The following is a 26,380-nucleotide window of genomic DNA, read 5'->3' on the forward strand; positions in this document are numbered from 1 at the left end:
GACACGACTGAGAGACAACTGAACTGAACTCTCCATTTATATTGTGATGGTGGTGGTTGTTCAGTTGCTAAGTCATGTCTGACTCGTGTGACCCCATGGACTGTAGGCTGCTAGGCTCCTCTCAATACAAAGTCATTTTACAATCCCTAAGATTCCTACATGTTAAAAATCTACAAAGTCTGTAGTCAAATATTTCTAAGTCTTAGGTTAAGACACATGCATAGCTGAAGACATGAAAACAAGATTGGGATCAAGAAGCACAGCAGAAGGTGAAACCCAAGAAACACTGATTTTTCTAGAAGCATGGAGAGTAAGTTACTTTAAGAATGGGATTGATTGTGTCAAAGTACTATGATATTTTGAGGAAGATGAAACCCAAGAATGGAGCTCTGGCTTTAAAAATGTGGAGCACATTTGTGACCTTGACAAGTTTGCATTAGTAAAGAGGCAGAGATCAAAAGTATCACTGTTATGATTAGAGACAGAATGAAGGCTATGAAGATAAGAAGTTAATATCATACATCTCTTTCAAGGATGTGCTGTAAAGGGAGAGAGTTAAATTTAATAGTGGCAGCAATGAGGTATTTAAAGGAAGTTGGTTTATTTTAAACATTATATATGTAAAATCTTTATCCTTGCATATGTATATATATGTGAATGTGTACATATATATGTATATGTAATATATTATATATATATATGTATAAAATATTTGCTAACTACATATAGAAATTGAGAAATTTCATCCATAGTACTAGATATATAGGAAGAATATAGGTGTTCCAGTTGATATAAATTAGTTGAGTAGATGTGATGGTGAGAGTGCATATTCTGTATTCCACATTCCTGTTTGTCTTTTTCCCTCAGTAAATTCAGCAGAAAGATTCTCAGCTCAGAATGTAGAGGAGTGAGGAGGGAGTAAAAGAGAGGGGAAGTGAAACAGTCATTTAGAAAAATTAATGCTAGAACACTAAGATGCTACTTGAAATGAATTTAAGCCAAGACCTGTTAGCATAGCACTTGGTTCTCTAGTGCCATATGCAGCTGCAGACAAAGCAAAGGGTTGCATTCAACCAGAGCTTGAGTTTCACAAGTGAATTTCTGCAGAAGATATGGAGGCAAGGAGATGGAGGTATAATGCAGAGAAAGGACTGTAATGTTGAGACATCACATTTACGCCTAAGGATTGAAATAAAACATGGAGGTGGATAAATGACCATGTAAAGATGGTATCAATAGACTGTATGCTCCAAGGGGTTGAAATTTTGTGGTTGGTATGGAGAAGGAAATGGCAATCCACTCCAGTATTATTGCCTGGAAAATCCCATGGACAGAGGAGCCTGGTAGGCTATAGTTCATGGGGTCACAAAGAGTCAGACACCACTGAGCAACTTCACGTTCACTCAAAAAATTAAACTGGAAAGATAAGCTTATGTTTGGAGAGTTTGAGACCCAGAAGAAGGTGTAGTAATTGATGAAGGCAATGTCAAGTGTGACCTCAGGAGTAGGCTGGTAATGTCAAGTGAAGGACAAGAGAATCGGAAGAATTTGAGGAACTGAGAGGGCACAGAGCTAAAAGCTGTTGTTTGGGGTTCTGTGCTCAGTGATAGAGTCAAAAAGAATAGAGGAGTGACATCACCAAGATGGCAACAGAGGGTGTTTCTTATTTCACACCCTCTCACAGGATGAACAGTTGGCAACTATTCATGGACAAGGCACCACCAGAGAAAATCCCAGGACACAGGAATGAGGCTGAGGTGTCCCCTGCACCAGAGAGACCAAGACAGACAGCGCTGGAAGGCGAGAGAGCCAGCCGCACACTGCCGTGCCCCCAGGCTGGGCCGTGCCTGGTTCCTGTCATCTGAGGCCGTGATGGATCGTGCCCGTCTTCTCCTTCAGGAGATCTGCCCTAAAAACCCCTCCCACATGACTGCAAGAGCATTTTGTGATGGAGATGACTGTGCACCAGCTTCAAGGAATCCTGGATGCTTTAGACTCATGCTTAGAACACACATTTTGGATTTCTCTCGTGTAGACTCTGTACCAAAATGGTCTCAGTGTAGATCTGACATCCTGGTTCTGACTTCCCCCCTCCCCAGCCTCCAGAGGAAAGTTCTGGATCTCAGCTCTGACTCTGTTCTACCTTCTGCTGCTCTTTAGAGTCCTGCCCCATTGTATTCGGAAATAGGATGATCACCTCTGAAACGAACAATTCAGTCGTTTGATACACCGATTTCACTCCCCAAGTGATGGCTTTCAATCAAATATTCGATTCCCAAGAAGGAACAGGATTATACCTCTTCCTTTCCTAAGCTAATCAGGTACTTGAAGCAAACAAAAACACCAGACCTCTAGTGTGCTTTTTTAAATTTATAACTTTAACCAAAAATAAAATATTTTCTGCTAATTAAAGCAATAAAATATGAAGATATAGTAAGAATATAGATATTATATCTTTAGGAGATGGCTGTATTTATTCATCTTGCATCAAAAAACACTCATTTTTCCTCCATGAAAGGAAAAATAGACCTGTTTGTTGTGCCACTATAAATTTTAGTTTTGGATTACAGTCATTATTGAAATGGGTCAAATTACAAACTTAAATATGTCTAATTTTCTGTGGTTTATAGTTTATCTGATTTCTGAACTACAGCAGAACCACAGAAATGAACAGTTATAGGTCTGGTTTGTGTATCTTTTTAAACTTCCCAAGTTGTTTGTTAATTTATTATAGCATGATGGAGAAATGACTCATAAGAATTTCATAGTCTTAGAGTTCTGAGTGTTTAAATACAAATAGTCATTCCTTTTTTAATTATTCCAGTTTGAGCAACTCTAAAAAAAATCATTTAACTTTTCACATTAGTTAAATACCAAAATGTCTTATAATAAATGACTTATTAAATGTCTTTTAAATGACAAAACTTAAAAATAAGACAAGTTCAAATATCATAATTTTTATTTTAGAAAGTTAAAAAACATGTATACTTGAAAGTAAAATAATTCCACTCTTGACATTTATTTTTACAAACATATGTCATTTTTCTCATTATATATTCCATATGAGAAAATTTTAAGGATTTTAATTCTTTTGACACAATAGAATGTCCCTTGTTTTATCTTACCAAAATATTTGGAATACTTTACTATTAAGCTCAACTGTGGTTTTTGCAAGGCAAGAATATTCTGACTGGAGCAGAAAAAAAAAAAATTGTTCCTGAATGTTCCCTTTGAAATGGCTCACCAGGGACTTGAAACACTAAGCTTTTATCAAAATGCATGGTAATCCAATATAGAAACCAAGATCCTAAAGAAAACTCTCTCTTTAAATGTTCATTTACAGAGAATAATATTGAATGCAGTGTTGCAAAGTTACTGTGCAAATAATACGAAACTATAAAACCAGAGGATATATTTTTAATATGTATTTCAGCACCTGAATTGGTATCTTAACTCTTCTTCTCCACGTGTGACTATGGTCTTGTCATTTACTCACTCAGATTTCTATAATTGCTGTAATTAAGGGTCTAATTTCAGGATTGTAGTAAGATTTATATGAGATAATAATTATATTAATATCTATATTAATGAATGAGTATAATTGATGTTTAGAACTTTATAATTAGGATTAAATAGTATAAGATATTATGTTAAATACTGAAACATTCAATTAAGCACTGTTATCTACTATAAGATTAAACTTTGAATATTTGATCTGAGACATAGATTAATTATGCATAATTTTTCACATTTTAGGAGATGGTGTTTTACTTTCCTCAAAGGTTTCATTAAATCAACTACCCCCATTTCAGTGGTAGATTTTATGTAATTCCACACATTATTCTTCACAGACAAGGGAAGGGTATCCATCCCAGAGAGGCTAAGTGATTAGCTTGAGATCACACCACTTGTAATGGAAGTGTCAGTTTATTTCCAGATCTGAATCCAATCCTTTATGTTGCCCACTCTACCATACATGGTATCAAATACTCAGAAGCTAGATATGAGTAGTGTTACGAAAGACAGGTGAAAGGATATACTCAGCCATGGATCAGAAAGATGATACTATCTTTTATAAAATCATCTGCATCTCTTTTCACGTCACATGATTAAGATCCCTGGGCATTCTGGCGGGTTTGAGTCATCTGCTGTAGAGCAGAGTGCCCCCTGGTGCCCATCACAGTTGTGTCCACTCACCCTGTGACCAAAGGCCCAGATGCTCCTCTTCTCAGCCCCTGGGAACAACCTGCACCAACCTGTGTACCGAACCCCTCTTAGATCTGTGTGAGAATCTCCCTGGGGTATGGACCAGACACCAAGTGAACACAAGATAAAACACATACACATGACACAAAGAACATAATGTACAAAAAACACATTTAAACAAAAGCATTCACAAAATCGCACTAAGTGGCTGAACATGGAGAGAAGGGGATGGGAGTGAGATGTCAGTATAAAAGGAAATATGTAAATAGAGGAGATAGATTTGCATGAAGAATGAATGGTGCTGAGAAGTGAGACTAACTCAACCAAAGAGGAAGAAGAAAACTGATTATTCTTTGCTGTGTTGTCTATTGTTGTCTTTTTTCCTAATGAGGTTTATACCTCTTGCATGTTTCAGAGCATAAACAAGTAGAAACAATAGAACTGGATGAAAAATGCTAATAAAGTATCAGACAGTGTTCAAAAGAAGAATAAAAATATGTTGTCGTTGTTCAGTCACTAAGTCATGTCTGACTCTCTGTGACCCCATGGACTGCAGCACGCCAGGCTTCCCTGCCCTTCACTATCTCCCTGAGTTTGCTTAAATTCATGTCCATTGAGCTGGTGGTCTAAAAGTGTTGCCTAGAGTTAAGAGGAGAGGGAAACATTAACAAATGATCATGCTCTAAAGTCTTCCATATAACCTGTCCTTAAAACATGCTAATTTTACTAAGTTCTTATCACACGCTATATTTTCTACACACAAGTCAAAAGAGTTTCAGCTTAGAATACAGCACACATGATGCATTTGGTTTGTTATTAAGTTCTGAAGGGGATCTAACTTTCCTTTTTCCCTCCTAGTTTTTTGATTGGCAAACAAAATAATAGAATGTAGTTAACACGAGAAAATACAATTTATAACATGCAGAACACGAATCAACGTAAGTATAAAGAATTCCAAAGCAAGGCAAAGTGAAAGTCACTCAGTCATGTCTGACTCTTTATGACTGTAGCCTGCCAGGCTCCTCTGTCCATTGGATTCTCCAGGCCAGAATACTGGAGTGGGTAGCCATACCCTTCTCCAGGGGATCTTCCTGACCAGGGATCTAAGCTCAGTCTTCTACATTGTAGGGAGATTCTTTACCACTACTGCCACCTGGGAAGTCCCAAAGCAAAGCAAAGTGAGGTATATATTATTTTGGACTAAGGAGATGGAGCATTACTGAAGTAATGCTCAAAATTCTCCAAGTTAGGCTTGAACAGTATGTGAATCAAGAACTTCCAGATGTACAAGCTGGATTTGGAAAAGGCAGAGGAACCAGAGATTAAATTGTCAACATATGTTGGGTCATCAAAAAAAGCAAGAGTACCAGAAAGACATTTACCTCTGCTTTATTGACTATGCCAAAGCCTTTGACTGTTTGGATCACAACAAACTGTGGAAAATTCTTCATAAGATGTGAATATCAGACCATCTGACCTGCCCCCTAAGAAAACTTTTTTGCAGGTCAAAAAGCAACTGTTAGAACTGGACATGGAAAAATCGACTGGTTCCAAATTGGGGAAGGAGTACATCAAGGCTATATATTGTCACCCTGCTTATTTAACTTCTATACAGAGTACATCATACAAAATGCTGGGATGGATAAAGCACAAGCTGGAATCAAGATTGCCAGGAGAAATATCAATAACCTCAGATATGCAGATGACACCACCCTTATGGCAGAAAGCAAAGAGGAACTAAAGAGCCTCTTGATGAAACTGAAAGAGGAGAGTGAAAAAGCTGGCTTAAAACTCAACATTCAGAAAACTAAGATTATGACATCTGGTTCCATCACCTCATGGCAAATAGATGGGGAAACAATGGAAGCAGTGACAGACTTTATCTTTTGGGGCTCCAAAATCACTGCAGATGGTGACTACAGCCATGAAATTAAAAGACGCTTGCTCCTTGGAAAAAAGATATGACATACCTAGACAATGTATTAAAAAGCAGACACATCACTTTGTCAACAAAGGTCCGTCTAGTCAAAGCTATGGTTTTTCCAGTAGTCATGTATGGATGTAAGAGTTAGACCATAAAGAAAGCTGAGCACCAAAGAATTGATGCTTTTGAACTGTGGTGTTGGAGAAGACTCTTGAGAGTCCCTTGGACTGCAAGGAGATCAGGCCAGTCAATTCTAAAGGAAATCACAATTTCCTGATTATTCATTGGAATCTGAATATTCATTGGAAGGACTGATGCTGAAGCTGAAGCTCCAATACTTTGACCACCAGATGTGAATAACTGACTCATTGGTAAAGACACTGATGCTGGGAAAGACTGAAGGCAGGAGGAGAAGGGGGTTACACAGGATAAGATGGTTGGATGGTTTGAGCCTTCTCAAACTCAATGGACATGAGCTTGAGCAGGCTCCAGGAGTCAGTGATGGATAGCAGCCTGGTATGCTGCAGACCATGGGGTCACAAAGATTTGGACATGATTGAGTGACTGAACTGACTGAAGGAAATGGAGGTAGGGGTCTAAGGCTTAAGGGGAAAGTAAAGGCCAGGAAGAAGCTGTTATATTCTTTTAGATAGTAAGAGGGGCAGTTCAAAATTCAGAGTCTTTGGGCTTGTTTTCAGTTCTAAATAATAGACATGCCAGAGTGGCACAACTTGGGATGCTGCTGCTGCTGCTAAGTCGCTTCAGTCGTGTCCGACTCTGTGCAACCCCATAGACGGCAGCCTACCAGGCTCCTCCATCCCTAGGATTCTCCAGGCAAGAACACTGGAGTGGGTTGCCATTTCCTTCTCCAATGCATGAAAGTGAAAAGTGAAAGTGTAGTTGCTCAGTCATGTCTGACTCTTCGCGACCCCATGGACTGCAGCCTACCAGGCTCCTTTGTCCATGTGAGTTTCCAGGCAAGAGTACTTGGGATGGCTTGTCCTAAATCCCTTTAAGGACAATCTAGCTGGTTGGTAGGGTAAAGAAAGAGCAAGATCATGATAAATGATTGCAGGAAGTGGTACTCTTCAAACTATCCACAGAAAGAGGATTTATTAGGATTTAGATTAGCTATGTATAGCGATGAGGATGCAAGACTTCTGCTCATGTTATCGTGCCATGACGTCTTTATTTTAAGGGCACTTGAGACAGTTTTGGACTTCTCTGGTGATCTGATGGTACAGAATCTTCCTGCAATGCAGGAGACCTGGGTTCAATTCCTAGGTCAGGAAGATCTCCTGGAGAAGAGCATGGACAGTATTATTGAAAGCTGGCCCACTTAGGGGCACAACTGTACTGGTTTTTGCCCATATATTCCAGTTGAGGTGTCAGATGATAAATAATTAAAACTAATACATAAATAGCCTTTAAGCACTGGAAGGAAAAGAAATATGGCCAATTCTTTCTTGCATCCTATAAATACCACCATCTTGACACTGATTTTACACATTTAACTTCAAACATTTATGTTGGGCTATCCCCAGCGACACCATAAACCTCTTCTGGGGAAGAACTCAGGTGTATTCTAACATCTAACAGAGAAATTCAGTTCAGTTGCTCAGTCATGTCCAACTATTTGCGACCCAATGGACTGGAGCACGCCAGGTTTTCCTGTCCATCACCAACTCCCGGAGCTTGCTCAAATTCATGTCCATCGAGTCAGTGATGCCATCCAACCATCTCACCAGGAAGTAATAAATGGACTAGGCTGGTTTTTGCAGTTCAGTTCAGATCCTGAATCACTGGTCACCGCTTCTGTCCCCACATGAACCTGAACCTGGTCTCTTTATTATTTATTTTTAACCTTAACCTGAAACACTTCCCACATCTTTTTCATAGATAAATTCAAATTTCAGTCTATCACCATTCTCACAGTCTTAAAATTAGCAGAGTGTAAGTTGATGAGATTTCCCCAAAATATATTTAGGGCTAGGAAAAAAGGTCTGTGCCCTTCCAAATAAAGGCTTGTTTAAAAATCAACTGTTAATTTAGATAATTAATGTTCTGAAGGTTTAAACAAAGTGTCTCTCACATTCATCATTGCTGATGATATCAGACTTTTGGAAAGATACACCTTTTTGACACTGAGAGCATTAAAATGCAAAGCCAGAATTAGCTAAACTGTAATAAGGTGATTAAGGTGATAATTACTAAGTGTAAAGCCAGACTGACAAATGCATTTAGCAAAACACTAGCATTTTGAGTATGAACTTACATTGTTCATAGTATCTTATTTTTTCCATCTATTTAAGTGATTTTCCATCTTTTGAACTTCTCTCAAAACTAGAAGATCATATCAATTAGTTTTGCAAATTACTATGATACAGGTACAAACTACAATGGACAAAAAGTCTGGTTTCTGTAGCAAGCCATTTCATTTATACTCTACTGGTAAAATCTGTTACTGTAAATGTGTGTATTTGGTGGGGACCAAAGTTATGAATTTGAGTTTCCATGGTGGCAGTCTTTTCTCCTTAGACCAGTGGTTCTGATAAGTCACTAGAAAACAGAATCATTTAAGAAGTATTTTAAAAATACTCATGCACAGGCCCCACCCATAAAAATTGACGGCTACTAGAGATAAGTCTTGAGTATTAATATTTTACAACCCAATCAGAAATGAGCAGAAAACCTAGAGACTTCCCCAAAGATGTACAGATCGTCAAGAGGCACATGAAAAGATGCTCAATGTCACTAATTATAAGAGAAATGCCAATAAAAATTACAGTGAGATATTACCTCACACCAGTCAGAATGGCCATCATCAATGTCTACAAACAATAGATGGTGGAGAGGGAACCCTCTTTGAAAAAAGGGAACCCTCTTGCTCTGCTGGTGGGAATGTAAATTGGTACAGCTGCTCTCAACAGCAGTACGAAGGTTCTTTAAGAAACTAAGAATAGTTTCCATACGATCCAGCAATCCCACTCCTGGACATATATCTGGAGAAAACCATGGTTTGAAAGAATACATGTACCCCAGTGTTCACTGTAGTGCTGTATACAATAGCCAAGACATGGGAGCAACCCAAATGTCCACTGACAGATGAACAGATAAAGAAGATGTGGTATATTTATGCAATGGCTGTTACTCAGCCATTAAAAAGAATGGAATTGAAACATGTATAATATCATATATGAAACGAATCACCAGTCCAGGTTCGATGAATGACACTGGATGCTTGGGGCTGGTGCACTGGGACGACCCAGAGGGATGGTACGGGGAGGGAGGAGGGAGGGGGGTTCAGGATGGGGAACACGTGTATACCTGTGATGGATTCATGTTGATGTATGGCAAAACCAATACAATATTGTAAAGTAATTAACCTCCAATTAAATAAATTTATATTAAAAAATAAAAAGAATGGAATAATACCATTTGCAGCAATATAGATGGACTGAAAGATTATCATACCAAGTGAAGTAAGTCAAATATCATATGACATCGTCTCTATGTGGAATCTTAAAAAAAAAACTGAACTCATTTACAAAACAGAAACCAATTTACAGCCTCAGAAAACAAAACGATTACCAAAAGGAAAGGCTGGGAATTTGACCTTGACATAAAGACACTATTATATTTAAAACAGATAACCAGCAAGGACCTACTGTTGGCACAGGAAACTGTATTCAATATTCTGTAATAAACTAAATGGGAAAAGATTTGAAAAAGACCAGATACATGTATATGTATAACTAAATCATTTTGTTGAACACCTGAAACTAACACAACATTGTTATTCAACTATACTCCAATATACATTTTTAAAAGCAGATCTAAGGTTGAAAAAAATAAAATATTCCAAAGGGTTTTTATTGTGCAGACAGGTTAGACAATCATATTAGACTGTGACCTTTACACTGGGAATATATTTGATCTATAGCTGAGTACTTACACCAAGTCTTAGTTCAATGAAGAAATCCATGAACTCCTGGAAGTATGAAAGTCATCTCGAAGTTAACTGATTCTTCTTTCCCTCACCACAGAGCTTTTATTTGTCAGTTACCATAGGCTCCTTCTCACCTGCTTCGTTTGTGAATTGTAGGTATCTAGGACTTCTCTGGTGGCTCAGACAGTAAGGAATCTGCTGGCAATGCGAAAGAACTGATTTGATCCCTGGGTTGGGAAGATCCCCTAGAGAAGGGAATGGCTACCCAATCCAGTATTTCTACCTGAAGAATTCCATGGAGAGAGGAATCTGGCAGGCTACAGTCCATGGGATCACAAAGAGTCAGACACGACTGAGCAACTAACACACAGGGACTAAGAACTACTTGATCCCTGATTTACATCTCTTTTAACACAGAAGAATCACTGAATAGTTTCAAAGTCCTCTTACAAATAGAATCTATTATTTAAAAATATATAGAAAAATCAAGAGTAGGTATGGAGCTACAATAAGGGAATAATCACTGCAGATGGGACAGCAGCCATGAAATTAAAAGACACTTGCTCCTTGGAAAAAAGTTATGACCAACCTAGACAGCATATTCAAAAGCAGAGACATTACTTTGCCAACAAAGGTCCATCTAGTCAAAGCTATGGTTTTTCCAGTGGTCATGTATGGATGTGAGAGTTGGACTATAAAGAAAGCTAAGTGCCAAAGAATCGATGCTTTTGAACTGTGGTGTTGGAGAAGACTCTTGTGAGTCCTTTGGATTGCAAGGAGATTTAAGCTGTCCATCCTAAAGGAAGTCAGTCTTGAATATTCATTGGAAGGATCGATGCTGAAGCTGAAACTCTAATACTTTGGCCACCTGATGTGAAGAACTAACTCATTGTAAAGGGCCCTGATGCTGGGAAAGACTGAAGGTGGGAGGAAAAGGGGACGACAGAGGATGAGATGGTTGGATGGCATCACCGACTCAATGGACATGAGTTTGAGTAAGCTCCAGGAGCTGGTGATGGAGAGGGAGGCCTGGCATGCTACACAGTCCAGGGCATTGTAAAGAGTTGGTCACGACCGAGCAACCGAACTGAACGGAATAATATAATAACATATATAATATATAATAATAATGGCCACACTAAGGAAGGAGTTTAACAAAAAGAAGCAGTTTAAATTGAGAGTAAACCAATTAACAACTTGGCAAACTGAGCAGTTACATTTTTAGCTTTATAAATACATCACTTGAGATTTTTTTTTAGTTTTTAGTTTTTTATTTTTTTTTAATTTTAAAATCTTTAATTCTTACATGCGTTCCCAAACATGAACCCTGCTCCCACCTCCCATCACTTGATATTTGAACTCACTTTTGCAACAGTTAAGATGCAGTTAAGATTTTACATAACAGCCAATATTTCCACAGTTTGACTTGTCATTTAGAGGCAAAGAAAATTAGTAATTCTGAATGTATCAAGAGCCATATTATATTCATATTCTCTAACTCAATAATCCCACTTCTGTTCATTCAGTTCAGTCACTCAGTCATGCCTGACTATTTGTGACCCTGTGGACCACAGCACACCAGGCTTCCCTATCCATCAACAGCTCCCAGAACTTGCTCAAACTCATGTCCAATGAGTCGGTGATGCCATTCAACCATCTCATTCTCTGTCATCCCCTTCTCCTCCTATCTTCAATCTTTCCCAACATCAGGTCTTTTCCAATGAGTCAGTTCTTCCCATCAGGTGGCCAAAGTACTGGAGTTTCAGCTTCAGCATCAGGCCGTCCAATATATATTCAAGACTTATTTCTTTAGGATGGACTGGTTGGTTCTCCTTACAGTCCAAGGGACTCATAAGAGTCTTCTCCAACACTACAGTTCAAAAGTATCAATTCTTTGGCGCTCAGCTTTCTTTATAGTCCAACTCTCATATCCATACATGACTACTGGAAAAACCATAGCTTTGACTAGACAGACCTTTGTTGGCAAAGTAATGTCTCTGCTTTTTAATATGCTGTCTAGGTTGGTCATAGCTTTTCTTGCAAGGGGCAAGTGTCTTTTAACTTCATGGCCGCAGTCACTGTCTCTCATTGTTTCCATTGTTTCCTCATCTATTTGCCATGAAGTGATGGGACTAGATGCCATGATCTTAGTTTTTTTTAATGTTGAGCTATAAGCCAACTTTTTCAATTTCCTCTCTCACTTTCATCAAGAGGCTCTTTAGTTCCTCTTTGTTTTCTGCCATAGGGTGGTATCATCTGCATATCTGAGGTTATTGATGTTTCTCCCTGCAGTCTTGATTCCAGCATGTGCTTCATCCAGCCCGGCATTTTGCATGAGTACTCTGCATATAAGTTAAATAAGCAGGGTGACAATATACAGCTTGACATACTTCTTTCCCGATTTGGAACCAGTCTGTTGTTCTACATCCACTTCTAACTGTTGCTTCTTGACCTGCATACAGATTTCTCAGGAGGGAAGTAAAGGTGTTCTGGTAGAGTTTTCCGCATTTTGTTGTGATCCACTCAGTCAAAGGCTTTGGCATAGTCAATAAAGCAGAAGTAGATGTTTTTCTGGAGCTCTCTTGCTTTTTCCATGATCCAGCGGATGTTGGCAATTTGATCTCTGGTTCCTCTGCCTTTCCTAAATCCAACTTGAACATCAGGAAGTTCATGGTTCACGTATTGCTGAAGCCTGGCTTGGAGAACTTTAAGCATTACTTTCCTAGCATGTGAGATGAGTGCAATTGTGCAGTGATGTGAACATTCTTTGGCATTGCCTCTCTTTGGGATTGGAATGAAAACTGACCTTTTCCAGTCCTGTAGCCACTGCTGAGTTTTCCAAATTTGATGGCATATAGAGTGCAGCACTTTCACACTATCATCTTTTAGGATTTGAAAAAGCTCAACTGGAATTCCATCACCTCCACTAGCTTTGTTCGTGTTGATGCTTCCTAAGGTCCAGTTGACTTTGCATTCCAGGATATCTGGCTCTGGGTGAGTAATCACACCATCGTGGTTATCTGGGTCATGTAATCCCACTTAGAAGACTTTTTCTTCCCAGTGGAGGATAAAAGGTCTGTACCCTGGAATCTTGAACTTGGAAGTTAATCATCCTATAACTTACAGTTGGCCCTATATGTCTGCACTTTCAACCAACTATGGACTGGGTTGTACTGTACTATTTACTGTTGAAAAATATCTTCCTACTAAGTGGACCCACACAGTTCAAACCCATGTTGTTCAAGGGTCAACTGTACATGACAATAGTCATGGTAAAGTTCTGTTGAAAAAAAAATACAAATGAGATTCAGTAAAGAAGTGTTGGTTTATTAAATAATTTATATCCAAGGAGATAAATATTACACCCTTCCTTGAAATACCAAGTATGAAAAGTACACAGCAGCAAGAAAGCTATGGTAACTGACTGAGTATATTATTTGCAAATGATGACTGCATCTCTGCATAAAATTGCCTGGGCATTTGAAGTTAATATACATTGAAGTAACAGGATATGATGGTAAGATAATAGCTGATTTTTTTTCCTTTTATTTTTCCTTCTTTATATGATATAGGATTGCTTTGAAAAATTTAAAATAGTCCTTGACAAGCCTTATCTCATTCAGTCCTTCAGTCTTCTTAATACTAGTCATACAGTGTAAAGTATCGATGTGTCAGAGTAATTGTTTATATTATACTCCTTGTTTCTTAGGTACTGCCTTTTTGGTCTTTACTAACTTTGCTTACTGCATCATTTTATTATTCATTAGGCTACTTTTCACACCATATTTATTACAGTGGTCAGTTATTTTAGTATTTTAATGTGGATATATATGTAATTATTTCTGCCTTACAGTAGTGAAGTCTCAATTACATTTTACCATCATATATATTCACAGAAAGACTTCAATGAAATGATGAGAAAAGAATGTTTAACTTCTAATAAACACATGTCAAATTAGATTTGGGGGGTAATTTGCTTAAAGAAAACCAACTCGTTCAAAAAAAGAATTTTTTAATTTGCTCGTTCCTTTAATCAGACCCTGGGTTTTCTCTCATGGGCCTCCAAATATCTATTTTTCTCTACTGTATAGAGGATTAATATCTCATTTTCATTTATTTAAAATTTGTTGACTTGTGGGAGTTGGGAACTTTGTATTTGACAGTTCCAATTAAACATTAATCTCAACTAATTGCAATTTGAAGAATTTGCTACTGTGAAATTAAAAAGCTCAGCAGTGAAACTGACAGAATTTTCTTTGCTTCTCAATGATAAGTCAAATTATAGAAATGTTGGCTGCTATCTAATGCAAAATCTTATTTCCATAAGGAATATTTTCATGCCCAGCCATCAGAAAGAGGGATGACCTTTAATCAGAGAAAAACTGAAGACTGACAACTTCAATTAAGTAATCCAGATTACAGACCCATATAAGTTGATCCTGCTTTGGATCAGTCACCTCCGGTGATCAACTGGTTGGATGTAGAGGTGCAGAACATTGAACTATTTTATGTTTTGAACGTGTATTTCAACATCTACTTTTAAGCTTCAAACATGAAGTATGTCCAAATACTTATCCACAAGGAATTATATAGTTACAAAAGATTCTATTTCAAAGCCGCACAAATCCCATTTGCCAAACAAGTCACATGCCCACCATTTATGCTTGGGAACTGTATTCCTTGCACAGATGGGGCAACAAGTAATAAAATACACACCCATACCCTTTCACTCCTTCCCCAAGAGAAATTACCCAAGCAGCCTTGCAACCACAGCCTAGGCCTCGAAGATCTGCTATTTCACATCTCAATATGCCTTCTCTTGTTCCAGAAATCTATGTGCTCAAAAGGCAAGTAATTCATACCCTCAACATCCTACAGTGCAACTACAGCAAGAAAATTACAATAAAAACTTTCAGACTGATAAGGGAAATAGAAGCTATTTATAAAATCTAATTTGGCAGATATTTCAGGAAGCTCATGGGGAAAGCTGTTGTGTTTTGCCTGGGCCTTCCCAGGTGGCTCAGTGGTAAAGAATCTGCCTGCCAATGCAGGAGACCCAGGAGACACGGGTTCAATCCCTGGGTTGGGGAGATCCCCTGGAGGAGGAAATGGCAACCCACTTCAGTATTCTTGCCTGGAGAATCCTGTGGACAGAGCAGCGTATCAGGCTACAGTCCATGGGGTCGCAAAGACTCAGACACAACTGAGCAACTAAGCCTAACGCATGCTGAGCAAGCCTCCTGATAACAGTTGCCAAGTCACTGCTTTTCTAATGTCCTTGGCGTTCTGTAGTTGGTCTTTCCTCACTGCACACTCTGTCCATATTTGAATACGGCTCTGGACATTACTCCCTGTGTTCTGGTGTTGACAGCATTGCTCAGCCCACAACCTTTGGAGGAACTGCAGGTTCTTTTAAATCTTGAGAAATCAGTCTCTTTTATCCCAGGCTGGAAACTCATTTGTCAGCATATTTTTCACAAAAGCTTGCAGCCTTTTTGTTTTTCTTTTGATTTCAGTAAATTCCACAGGTCAGCTGTCCCATGTATAATTCTCTGGGAGGCGTTGATTGTCTCTGAGCTACCTGTAGTTGCCTTGAATCTGTGGGATATTCCGGGAGAGGCACAATCTGTCTCCTCCCTGTGCCATTTTATTCAACTTCAAGGATTTACAGAAAATGACCTTAATGAAGAGCTTTTAACAACAGGCTTGAAAGCCACACCACTAAATTGGCCCTTGCCTAAAAGCTCAACCTTAAATAATGGTCGTTGCTCAAAGCCAAGCTCAGTTTTCTGTCTTAGCATTTGCAAATGAAAATCAGACCCTGGCAGTCACAGAAGTACTTAAATTTCTGTATTGCCTTACATATCTCTTTGAAAATTCAACAAGTCTTTTCGGAACTCATCTTTCCTTTGGGCACTTGTCAAAGGCAATAGTAGCAGACAAACAAACAAAAATATTAGCCACATACCTATTCATCTAAAATCCACAAGCTCATTCTGTCCATCATCTGCTTTCCAAGGCGTTACAGGATATAATGTACCAAAGCTTTTGAGACTCCACAAAATGGGCTGTCTTCATTCTCACCTGCAATAAGCTCTCTTACCAACTGCAAATAGCACCAGAGCCAATGTCATGTAATTTTGACAGGCTGTTTTTGTTTGAAGGACTATACCAGTCAGCCTTAGCTAAGTTTTCCAAAATGTCAGTGGCTTACCACAATAAATATTGATTTTTGTTTTACCCATGTGGATCAGTCTGGGTCCGTAAGGGCTCTACTCCAAAGCCTTCCTGTTTCAGAATTTGTGCTGAGAGAATGATGTCAATTTCGGACCTGCTGGCCTCATGACATGAGACACGGCAGGAAAAGACACATGGGAGAAGAGGCGTGTTGGGTTCACAAAGCTCTGGATGGTGTGGCACATGGAGCTTCTGCTTCTTGGGCAAAGCAAATGTCGCATGTCCCAAGACTGACGATGATGTGGGGAGACTGATTCTCTTACAGGGAAGGGCAACTAATATAAGCCTTCTGAAGACCACAGATGTTTTTAGCATTCCCCAGTTAGACGGCTGAATCGGATTTCTGGAAACTAGTACTTCATTAGCCCTGGAACACTGCGTATTATCACAGTTTCCTGCCTGATGATTCAGTCCCAAGCAATTTCTTAAAGCTGGTATTGGCAAACACAAAAGTTTATTTACCACCTTCTGCAACAAATGCATGTATATCAAAACTATTCACAGGAATAAAGACGACAATCAAATAAAAACCCCAAACCATTCTCTTGAGACTGCCTCTATTCCTCTCCTGACTTATTCTTCCACAGTCCAGCTTCACCACCCATGTATATCATTAAAAAGAACATGTACGTCTTCATAAAAAGAGACATCAAGGATAAAATGCCCATGGACAAGTCAGCTATAGTAAGACCAGGGGGTGATATATGAGCCTCACACTGGTCAAATAATTCTATTTTCATGGATGTTATTAGATAAGATCTGGTTTGCTTGACTGCAACAGATTGGATGAAAAATTAAATCTTCAAAGGGGGACTGTGCTCTGTTATTGAATCACCCCTTGGAAAAACAATTTCCATTTTCTTTTTTAAATTTCCAACTGTTTGGCAGTATCTGTAACCATTCTTTTTAACCAGGGAACTAATTATTTTTGCCTCGAAAGTTGGCCGACAGGAGCAGACGCAGTGCTTGGAACCCCATCTGAAATAGCTGACTCCATGGGTGATGGATGCTCTCACACTGACAGGGGGACTGTTTCACTCAAGAAAACTCTCTTTGTAACTGCAGCTGAAGTCCTCCCGGTCACAGGTGTACCGTTAAGGTATCACATTCTTAAACATGCCATAGACCATTAGGTAGTTGACATTTCACAACATAACTGAGATGCCTACATTCTGTGAACATCAGAAAGCACTGGAGAGGACATATATATCATAACATAATCACAACATACATCATATTTCTACAAGATGTAAAATTCAAGCTTAAAATACCAACTTTTTCTTTTTTGCAAAACAAATAGGAGATATTTATTATGTGAATGTGTAGGAAGGACAGGAGGGACTGTGAAAGGGCTACATTTTAGTAGACACATTTGCCTGCAATGTGGGAGACCTGGGTTTGATCCCTAGGTCAGGAAAATCCCCTGGAGAAGGGAATGACAACCCACTTCAGTATTCTTGTTGGAGAATTCCATGGACAGAGGAGGCTGGCTGGCTACAGTCCATGGGGTCACAAAGAGCTGGACACAACTGAGCCACCTTCACTTTTTGTTCAAAGAGTCCTAAGGATTTTATCTACTATTTGTTCAATAATCTCAGCCAGTCTTGTGGTTTTAAATATTGTGTATTAACACATGACCACCACCAGATTTATATCTCCAGCATGAACTGCTCCTCTGGATGTCTCTATATATCTGATTTCCATTAAAACATCACGTTTTAATGATACCAATGATACCCCGCCCACCCACCCACACCCCCAAGCTGAAACATATTTGAAGCTATAGGGCACACGTAACAAATGCCCAACTAACACCACAAAAAACAAGCATGTTGTCTATGTAATATTTTCCTCTTTCCTTATGCTTTTTAGTTGATTTCAAATTTTAAATGTGAAGTTTTTATATCAAGTAATGCCATTTGCTAGTAAAAAAGATATCAAATGCTATTTTGAATCTATCTAAAATGTGTTCCACTTAAAAAGTACCTTGTCTTCTTTTTGGTTGAGTCCCCATTTTAGTTCTTCGACTTGAAGTCTCAGTTTCTTCACTTCGGCTTCATTTTGATCCACGAGGTTGTTGGCGCGAGTCAGTTCTGCTGTCTTTGCCTGGTACTGTCTGCTTAGCTTACAGTAGGCATGCTGAAGGTCCACCAGTTCCTTTCAGAAGAAAACAAGGATCCCATTATTTATAGCTTGCTCTGATAAAATCAGAGGATGGGCAACTTCTTTTGAAAAAATAGAACACTCTAGGAAGAATTCAGATGGGCATCTTTTCATCTGGAACTCTGCATTTCTGCAGTTAAATATTACGATTGTCATCGTTCAGTTACCCAGTTGTGTCCAACTCTTTGTGACCCCATGGACTGCAGCACGTCAGGCTTCCCTGTCCTTCACCATCTCCTAGAGTTGGCTCAAACTCCTGTCCATTGAGTCAGTGATGCCATCCAACTATCTCATCCTCTGTCACCCTCTTCTCATCCTGCCCTCAATCTTTCCTAGCATCAGGGTCTTTTCCATATTTTCTATATTATGCTTAGCATATAACAATAGGTGGAAGATGTATTTCTGTGTGGCTAAACTACAGTGCAACTCTTTATGAACTTGAGTGAATGACCCATTTTTCATGTTATGCAAATTTAGTTTTTATGTATGCTTTCCAAAAGAAATCTTTTACCCATAAATGAAGAATAAGATGTAATAAAAATAAGAAGAACTGTTCATCTGATAAATCAGTCTAAGTATTAAAAGTTAGCAGACTATCTGCTTCTAATTATTTCTCTAAGAAAAAAGTTTGAGTGCTGCCGTATCCATGCTGAAAGCACGTGAATCTGGCTCAGAGATCTGAAGTAAGGGACCCATCTGGGAAGAAACCAGAGTGAATCCACCATGAAGGGACTGACTCCTAATCAACTTTGTTATAATCAATACTGTAAAGAAATGAATTAACAGGTTATATTAATTGGCTTCAGATTGGAATTAACATAGCTTTTCATTTTTAGCTCGTTTGCTGTGCAAAATTAACAATATTGTTATTGTTGAAAACATCTTTATTAAAATACTATGAAGAAAAAAAAAACACCTCTAGTTCCTCATAATGTTATAGTACTTTAGGGAAGTCTCAGAACATTTCTTTAACTTCCTGAAAAATGCTGTCATAGTACTTATAAAAATAATGCATACAAAATACAAATAGTATCTAATACCCATAGAAAAGCACATGAGAGGGCACTAGTTAAAAATGTATGGTCAAAAATTTTGGGGACAACTAGGTAGACAATTGGAGACCTTTACTCATATACTACTACTATTACTACTACTAACAAAAAAGAATCAGATTTAATAGTTTTGAAAAGCCATAAAGTATTGGACAAAAACTTAGATACTTTCTTTAAATTGCCAATGGGGAAAGGTTTTCTATATACCATCATGAGATCACAGAATAATAAATTTAATCATAATAGGTACACAGTGTGTGGATAGCTAATAAAATAGTCTGTCCTACACAGAAAATGCTGTAACAAGGGACAGGTCTCTTACTAATGAGTTATATGAAGTCTATACCAGTTAACTTGATATAAAATATGGAAGATCAGCGTTCACAGGAAAGCATACAGAATATCTGAAACATTGAAAGCCATTCATCCTCATCCAAAACTCAGGAAACACCTTTCCAATTTCTGTAACATACTGACAAGACAAAATTATAGAAGTGGAGAAGAGATTCATGGCTGCTGGGCATCAAGGGTGGAGGGGAGGGGAGGGGAGTTTCAGGTGAGCAGGCAGCATGGTGAGGGCAGATCAGGGATCCTTGTCTTGATGAAAAGTTCTGTGTCTTGACTGTATTGATGTCGATATCCTGATTGTAATATCTGACCATAGTTTTGTAAGGTGATACCATGGGGGAAATCTAGAGAAAATAGACACAGATCTCTCCATACTATTTCTTATGTGAGTGCATGCTAAGGTGTTTCAGTCATGTCTGACTCTTTCTTTGTGATCCCATGGACTGCAGCACGCCAGGCTTCCCTATCCTTCACCATATTCCAGAGTTTGCTCAACCTCATGTCAATTGCGTTGGTAATGCCATCCAACCATCTCATCCTCTGTCACCCCCTTCTCCTGCACTCAGTCTACAATTATAAAAAAAAAAAAGTATAATGAAAGGAAACACATTAAGATGCTGTTCCTCAAGTCTTCAGACTGGCAGGATTAAGTGTGATAAAATAATCTGTTGGTAAAACATCATGAAATCATGATTCATTAATGGAAACATGTTGCCAAATTCTTTAAAATGAAAAATGTATGTAAACCCCAACCCAGCCATTCTGCTTCCAGGAATGTGTTCTACAGACAGACAACATGGTTGGGTGAAATGCTGTGTCCATGTGGATATGGAGTACAGCATTCTTTTTATGTTAATAGTGAATGATTAGAAACGAATGTCATACCATCATATAGAGCTGATTAAATAAAATGCCATTAAGCCATTAAATATAATATGACAGCCTTCTGTATATGGACATGATATCTCCGAATACTCTATTAAGTAAAGGAAAACACAAAAGAATGTGAAGCACATGGTATCACAGGGAAGAAAAGCTGATGTGAAGTGAACTGTGTTATCATACCATTTATTACTGGTGGCCTCTCAGCCTCTATGAGATTCAGAACTTCAGTTAGAACAGGTGAAAGTCCTGCTGAGGTGGGAAGAAGGTGTGGACTGCAGGACAGGACCTGGGGAGAAAGTACTGACCACTCCAAGGAAAAGGCAGAGAAGGGCTCCATGACAACCAGTTACCCATCACACCTTCCAGTGTCCCCTGAAAATGTGACTATCAGACAGCTGAGAGACTCCTGGAATCTTGCTGCTGTCCTGCAAAGCCTGGCCCCTCACAGGAGTCAGAATCACAACCAGTGATATTTAAACCTCAGCAATGCTGATAGCAGCTGGAAACAGACCTAGACAGGTAGCTAGACACCTGCTGACAGGCAGACCCACGATCCCTTCCCCTGCCTCACTGTAACAGTGCAGTTTATGGCTTCACAGCAGTGTTTTATCAAATGATACCCCAAACCACATTCTCCTTTCTCCCCTTCAGAATACCATTTCCCAATGCCAAATTATATACCTGGTGCTTTCACATTGAGATATGCAACAAGGAACACAGTTCTATTATCTGGAATGAAAATGGAGCATTTAATGAAAGATTTTCTTGGTCTGTCACAAACATAAAGAATCTGCCACAAAAATAATGCAGAGCTTAATGGAAGGGTTGTCACAAATTTGTAAAAGGATGGCTTTTTCTCAGGAATTATGCATCTAGTTGCAACTACCTAAAAACCTTTGCAATTTAGTAAAACTATTTCTCCATCCATGCTGTGGCTTTAGGCTTGTACAGTTCACTTAATTTGGTTTAAATGGAATTAAGTAAACATAAGTGGCTTCTCAGGTGGCACTAGCGGTAAAGAATCTCCCTGCCAATGCAGGAGACTTAAGAGATATGGGTTCAATCCCTGGGTCAGGAAGATCCCCTGGAGGAAGAAACGGCAACCCGATCCAGTATTCTTGCTTGGAAAATTCCATGGACAGAGGAGCCTGGTGGTCTACAGTCCGGGGGTTGCAAAGAGTCAAACAGAACTGAAGTGACTTAGCATGCACAAGTAAATATAAACAACCTTTGAGATGTGCATATAGGAAGAAAGGAAAGAAAAACTGCTGTTTGGCAATACAAATTCCCCCCAAGGCATTCGTCATCCTTGTAGGTAGATCCGTGCCCTTCATGCTCCACTGTGAGGCCATTTGCTCAGGGAAGGTCACCTTATTCTCAGGCCCCTGTGAGTGGTCCTGGGAGTGGTCCCCAAGCCTGCAGCATGGGAACTCCAGCCAAGATTTACTTAATTATTAATAGAAGCTCAGGACTTGGGACCCAGCAACACTGGGTGACAAGCCCTCCAGATGTTTATGACTCAACACAAAGTTTGAGGACTGCTAGTATATGCCAATTGTAGTAAGCTTTACTCTTAACAGTAATTGTTTTATAAAAGTAGACAAAACGTAAGTGAGCAATGAAATGTGAGCAGTCTCCTCAGATGGGAAGAGGCGATGTAGAATTTTTAGAACTTAGATGGAAGATACATGCCTGGAGGTACAATAGTCTGGGCCACTAGGAGAATCCTGCTTGTAGCTGAGGTCGAGCAAAACTGGCCTGGCCTGGGCACATTTCGTTACGAGAAAATATATCAAATGGTATACACAGTCAAAATATTTAAATTATGTTCATAAGATACATTTTATTTTCTGTTCTATAAAAGATGAAAACGGAATTTCACTTTGGGAGAAAAATATTTCATTATTAAAGATATTTTTTAAAAATCAGTTAAAAAATACAAACATAAAAAATCAGTTTAGTATGACGGTATGCTCAGTCAAGTCTGACTTTGTGATTCCATGGACTATAACCCACCAAGATTCTCTATCCATGGAATTTTCCAGGCAATAATCCTGGAGTGGGTTTGCATTTCATCCTCCAGGAGATCTTTCCCACCTAGGGATTGAATCCTAGCCTCTTGCATCCCCTGCATTAGCAGGTGGATTCTTTACCATTACTTCACTTGGAAAACCTAACTCCTAGAATATTTATGTAGGGTGAAAGACTTTACCTACCTCCCGAGAAATCTGTATGTAGGTCAAGAGGCAACAGAACTGGACATGGAAGAAAAGACTGGTTCCAAATTGGGAAAGGAGTACGTCAAGGCTGTATATTGTCACCCTGCTTATTTAACTTCTATGCAGAGTACATCATGAGAAACGCTGGCCTGGATGAAGCAAAAGCTGGAATCAAGATTGCCAGGAGAAATATCAATAACCTCAGATATGCAGATGATACCACCCTTATGGCAGAAAGCGAGGAGGAACTAAAGATCCTCTTGAGAAAAGTGAAAGAAGAGAGTAAAAACATTGGCTTAAAGCTCAACATTCAGAAAACTAAGATCATGGCATCTGGTCCCATCATTTCATGGCAAATAGATGGGGAAACAATGGAAACAGTGACAGACTTTATATTTTGGGGCTCCAAAATCACTGCAGATGGTTACTGCAGCCATGAAATTAAAAGATGCTTGCTCCCTGCAAGAAAAGCTATGACCAACCCAGACAGCATACGAAAAACAGAGACATTACTTTGCCAGCAAAGGTCCATCTAGTCAAAGCTATGGTTTTTCCAATAGTCATGTATGGATGTGACAGTTGGACCATAAAGAAAGCTGAGTACCGAGGAACTGATGCTTTTGAACTGTGGTGTTGGAGAAGACTCGGGAAAGAGTCCCTTGGACTTCAAGGAGATACAATCAATCCATTCTAAAGGAGATCAGTCCTAAATATTCATTGGAAGGACTGATGCTGAAGCTGAAACTCCAATACTTGGGCCACCTGATGAGAAGAACTAACTCATTGGAAAAGCCCCTGGTGCTAGAAAAGACTGAAGGCGGGAGGAGAAGGCGATGAGAGGATGAGATGGTTGGATGGCATCACTGACTCAATGGACATGAGTGTGAGCAAACTCTGGGAGCTGGTGATGGACAGGGAAGCCTGGCATGCTGTAGTCCATGGGGTCGCAAAGAGTCAGACAGGACTGAGAGACTGAACTGACTGACCTATTATCACTAAATTCTTCACATACTTTCTCATTTCATATTTCCCCTATTCAGTTTCTGAGAGGCTATGCAAATGGCCTATGACTAAACTAGCTGTAACAATTCCCTGCTCTTTTCATTGTTTCAAAATAGTATCTCAGCTGCTTGGCTTTAATCTTGTTGTCAGTCCTTATCTGCTAAGACTTCACAAATTCTTTGACATTTAATTCCATTAATTCATCACCTCCCCCATTTTACTTTCTGGAGAGAAACTGATTTCATCTGTAATTTTCAAAGCTATGACCTTTGTTGCTATAGACTCATACTATTTTTTTTCTTGAGATGAGATTCTCCCACTACCAGTTCTCTCTGTATATTCATTCCAGCAAAGGCACTCAGGATCACAAACCATATAATCCCATGCATATGTTGTGTTTGATGCTTTTATCTGAAATCTCAGTTTCCCCTGTGGTTGCTGACAGGCCTTCAGCTGGAAGGCATCCAAATGGGTATTCATTTTTAAAGTAAATAATTTGCATATTAAAAGAATAAGTCACTAATAAAGATCCATATGGACTCTTAGAGCAAGCTTATTCTGATGTATTTTTAAAGGTAGAAATACATAAAAACCTGATGTGATATGTTCATATTTTATTTTGGCAAGGAAAATTCTGAATAGAAAGTAAACATATGTAAAAATATATAATACTAGAGAATATTTGTCAGTATGTAATCTTCCATAAAGCCAAAGCTATAAAACTGAACAGTAAATGATTCATGATCATTTTATAAGTCAACATGATTAATAATGTTGGGTCTCAATATAGAAAATAAGTATACACAATATGTTCGTATACATATATTTTTGATAGGGTAAAATTAATTATCAGATAGATTGACTCTATTTCTAACAGTGTGAAAAATTTGATAGCAAGTTTAAAAATGGCTTATAAAATCGTATATTAGTTTCTGCTCTTATAAGTAAGGATATATTGCTTTCTGAAAGTGAAGTGTTACTTGCTCAGTAATGTCAGACTCTTTGCAACCCCATGGATTGTAGCCTGCCAGGCTCCTCTTTTCGGTGGAACTTTCCAGGCAAGAATACTGGAGTGGGTAGCCATTCCCACTGAGAAGAACCAGGGGAGAAAAACCAGGAAAGAACCAGGGGCTCTTCACAACCCAGGGATCAAACCCAAGTCTCCTGCATGCCAGGCTGATTCTTTACCAGCTGAGTCACCAGACAAGCCCATAGTGCTTTCTACCTAGCATTAATATTGCAGTTAATACATGACTATGCCAAAGCCTTTGACTGTGTGGATCACAATAAAGTGTGGAAAATTCTGAAAGAGATGGGAATACCAGACCACCTGACCTGCCTCTTGAGAAACCTGTATGCAGGTCAGGAGGCAACAGTTAGAGCTGGACATGGAACAACAAACTGGTTCCAAATAGGAAAAGGAGTACATCAAGGCTGTATATTGTCACCCTGCTTATTTAACTTACATGCAGAGTACATTGTGAGAAACGGTGGGCTGGAAGCACAAGCTGGAATCAAGATTGCTGGGAGAAATATCAATAACCTCAGGTATGCAGATGACACCACCCTTATTGCAGAAAGTGAAGAGGAACTAAAGAGCCTCTTGATGAAAGTGAAAGAGGAGAGTGAAAAAGCTGGCTTAAAACTCAACATTCAGATAACTAAGATCATAGCATCTGGTCCCATCACTTCATGGCAGATAGATGGGGGAACAGTGGAAACAGTGGTTGACTATTTTTCTGGGCTCCAAAATCACTGCAGATGGTGATTGCAGCCATGAAATTAAAAGACGCTTACTTCTTGGAAGGAAAGTTATGACCAACCTAGACAGCATATTCAAAAGCAGAGACATTACTTTGCCAACAAAGGTCCGTCTAGTCAAGGCTATGGTTTTTCCAGTGGTCATGTATGGATGTGAGAGTTGGACCATGAAGAAAGCTAAGTGCCAAGGAATCGATGCTTTTGAACTGTGGTGTTGGAGAAGACTCTTGAGAGTCCCTTGGACTGCAAGGAGATCCAACCATTCCATCCTAAGGGAGATCAGTCCTGGGTGTACATTGGAAGGACTGATGTTGAGGCTGAAACGCCAATACTTTGGCCACCTCATGTAAAGAGTTGACTTACTGGAAAAGACTCTGATGCTGGGAGGGATTGGGGGCAGGAGGAGAAGGGGACGACAGAGGATGAGATGGTTGGATGGCATCATTGACTGGACGAACGTGGGTTTGGGTGGACTCCGGGGGTTGGGGATAGACAGGGATGCCTGGCGTGCTGCGGTTCATGGGGTCGCAAAGAATCAGACACGACTGAGTGACTGAACTGAATACATGAAATGTTGAAGTTTAACTGATTTTATTTTTTAAGATTTTCTTTTTAGTGTGGACCATTTATAAAG

At 39.1% G+C, this 26,380-nt stretch overlaps 1 protein-coding gene across 1 annotated transcript in view; it reads right to left on the bottom strand.

The window, feature by feature from the left end:
• Positions 1-26,380, bottom strand: part of CCDC102B (coiled-coil domain containing 102B) — a 201,932-nt gene that overhangs the window by 13,754 nt on the left and 161,798 nt on the right. Inside the window, exon 6 of the mRNA XM_052660597.1 lies at positions 18,303-18,473. Coding sequence (XP_052516557.1) covers positions 18,303-18,473 — 171 coding nt within the window. The remainder of the gene's footprint in view (positions 1-18,302; positions 18,474-26,380) is intronic.

This window comes from Budorcas taxicolor, chromosome 22, assembly GCF_023091745.1.
Source record: "Budorcas taxicolor isolate Tak-1 chromosome 22, Takin1.1, whole genome shotgun sequence".
In the NCBI taxonomy this organism is placed as follows: domain Eukaryota; kingdom Metazoa; phylum Chordata; class Mammalia; order Artiodactyla; family Bovidae; genus Budorcas; species Budorcas taxicolor.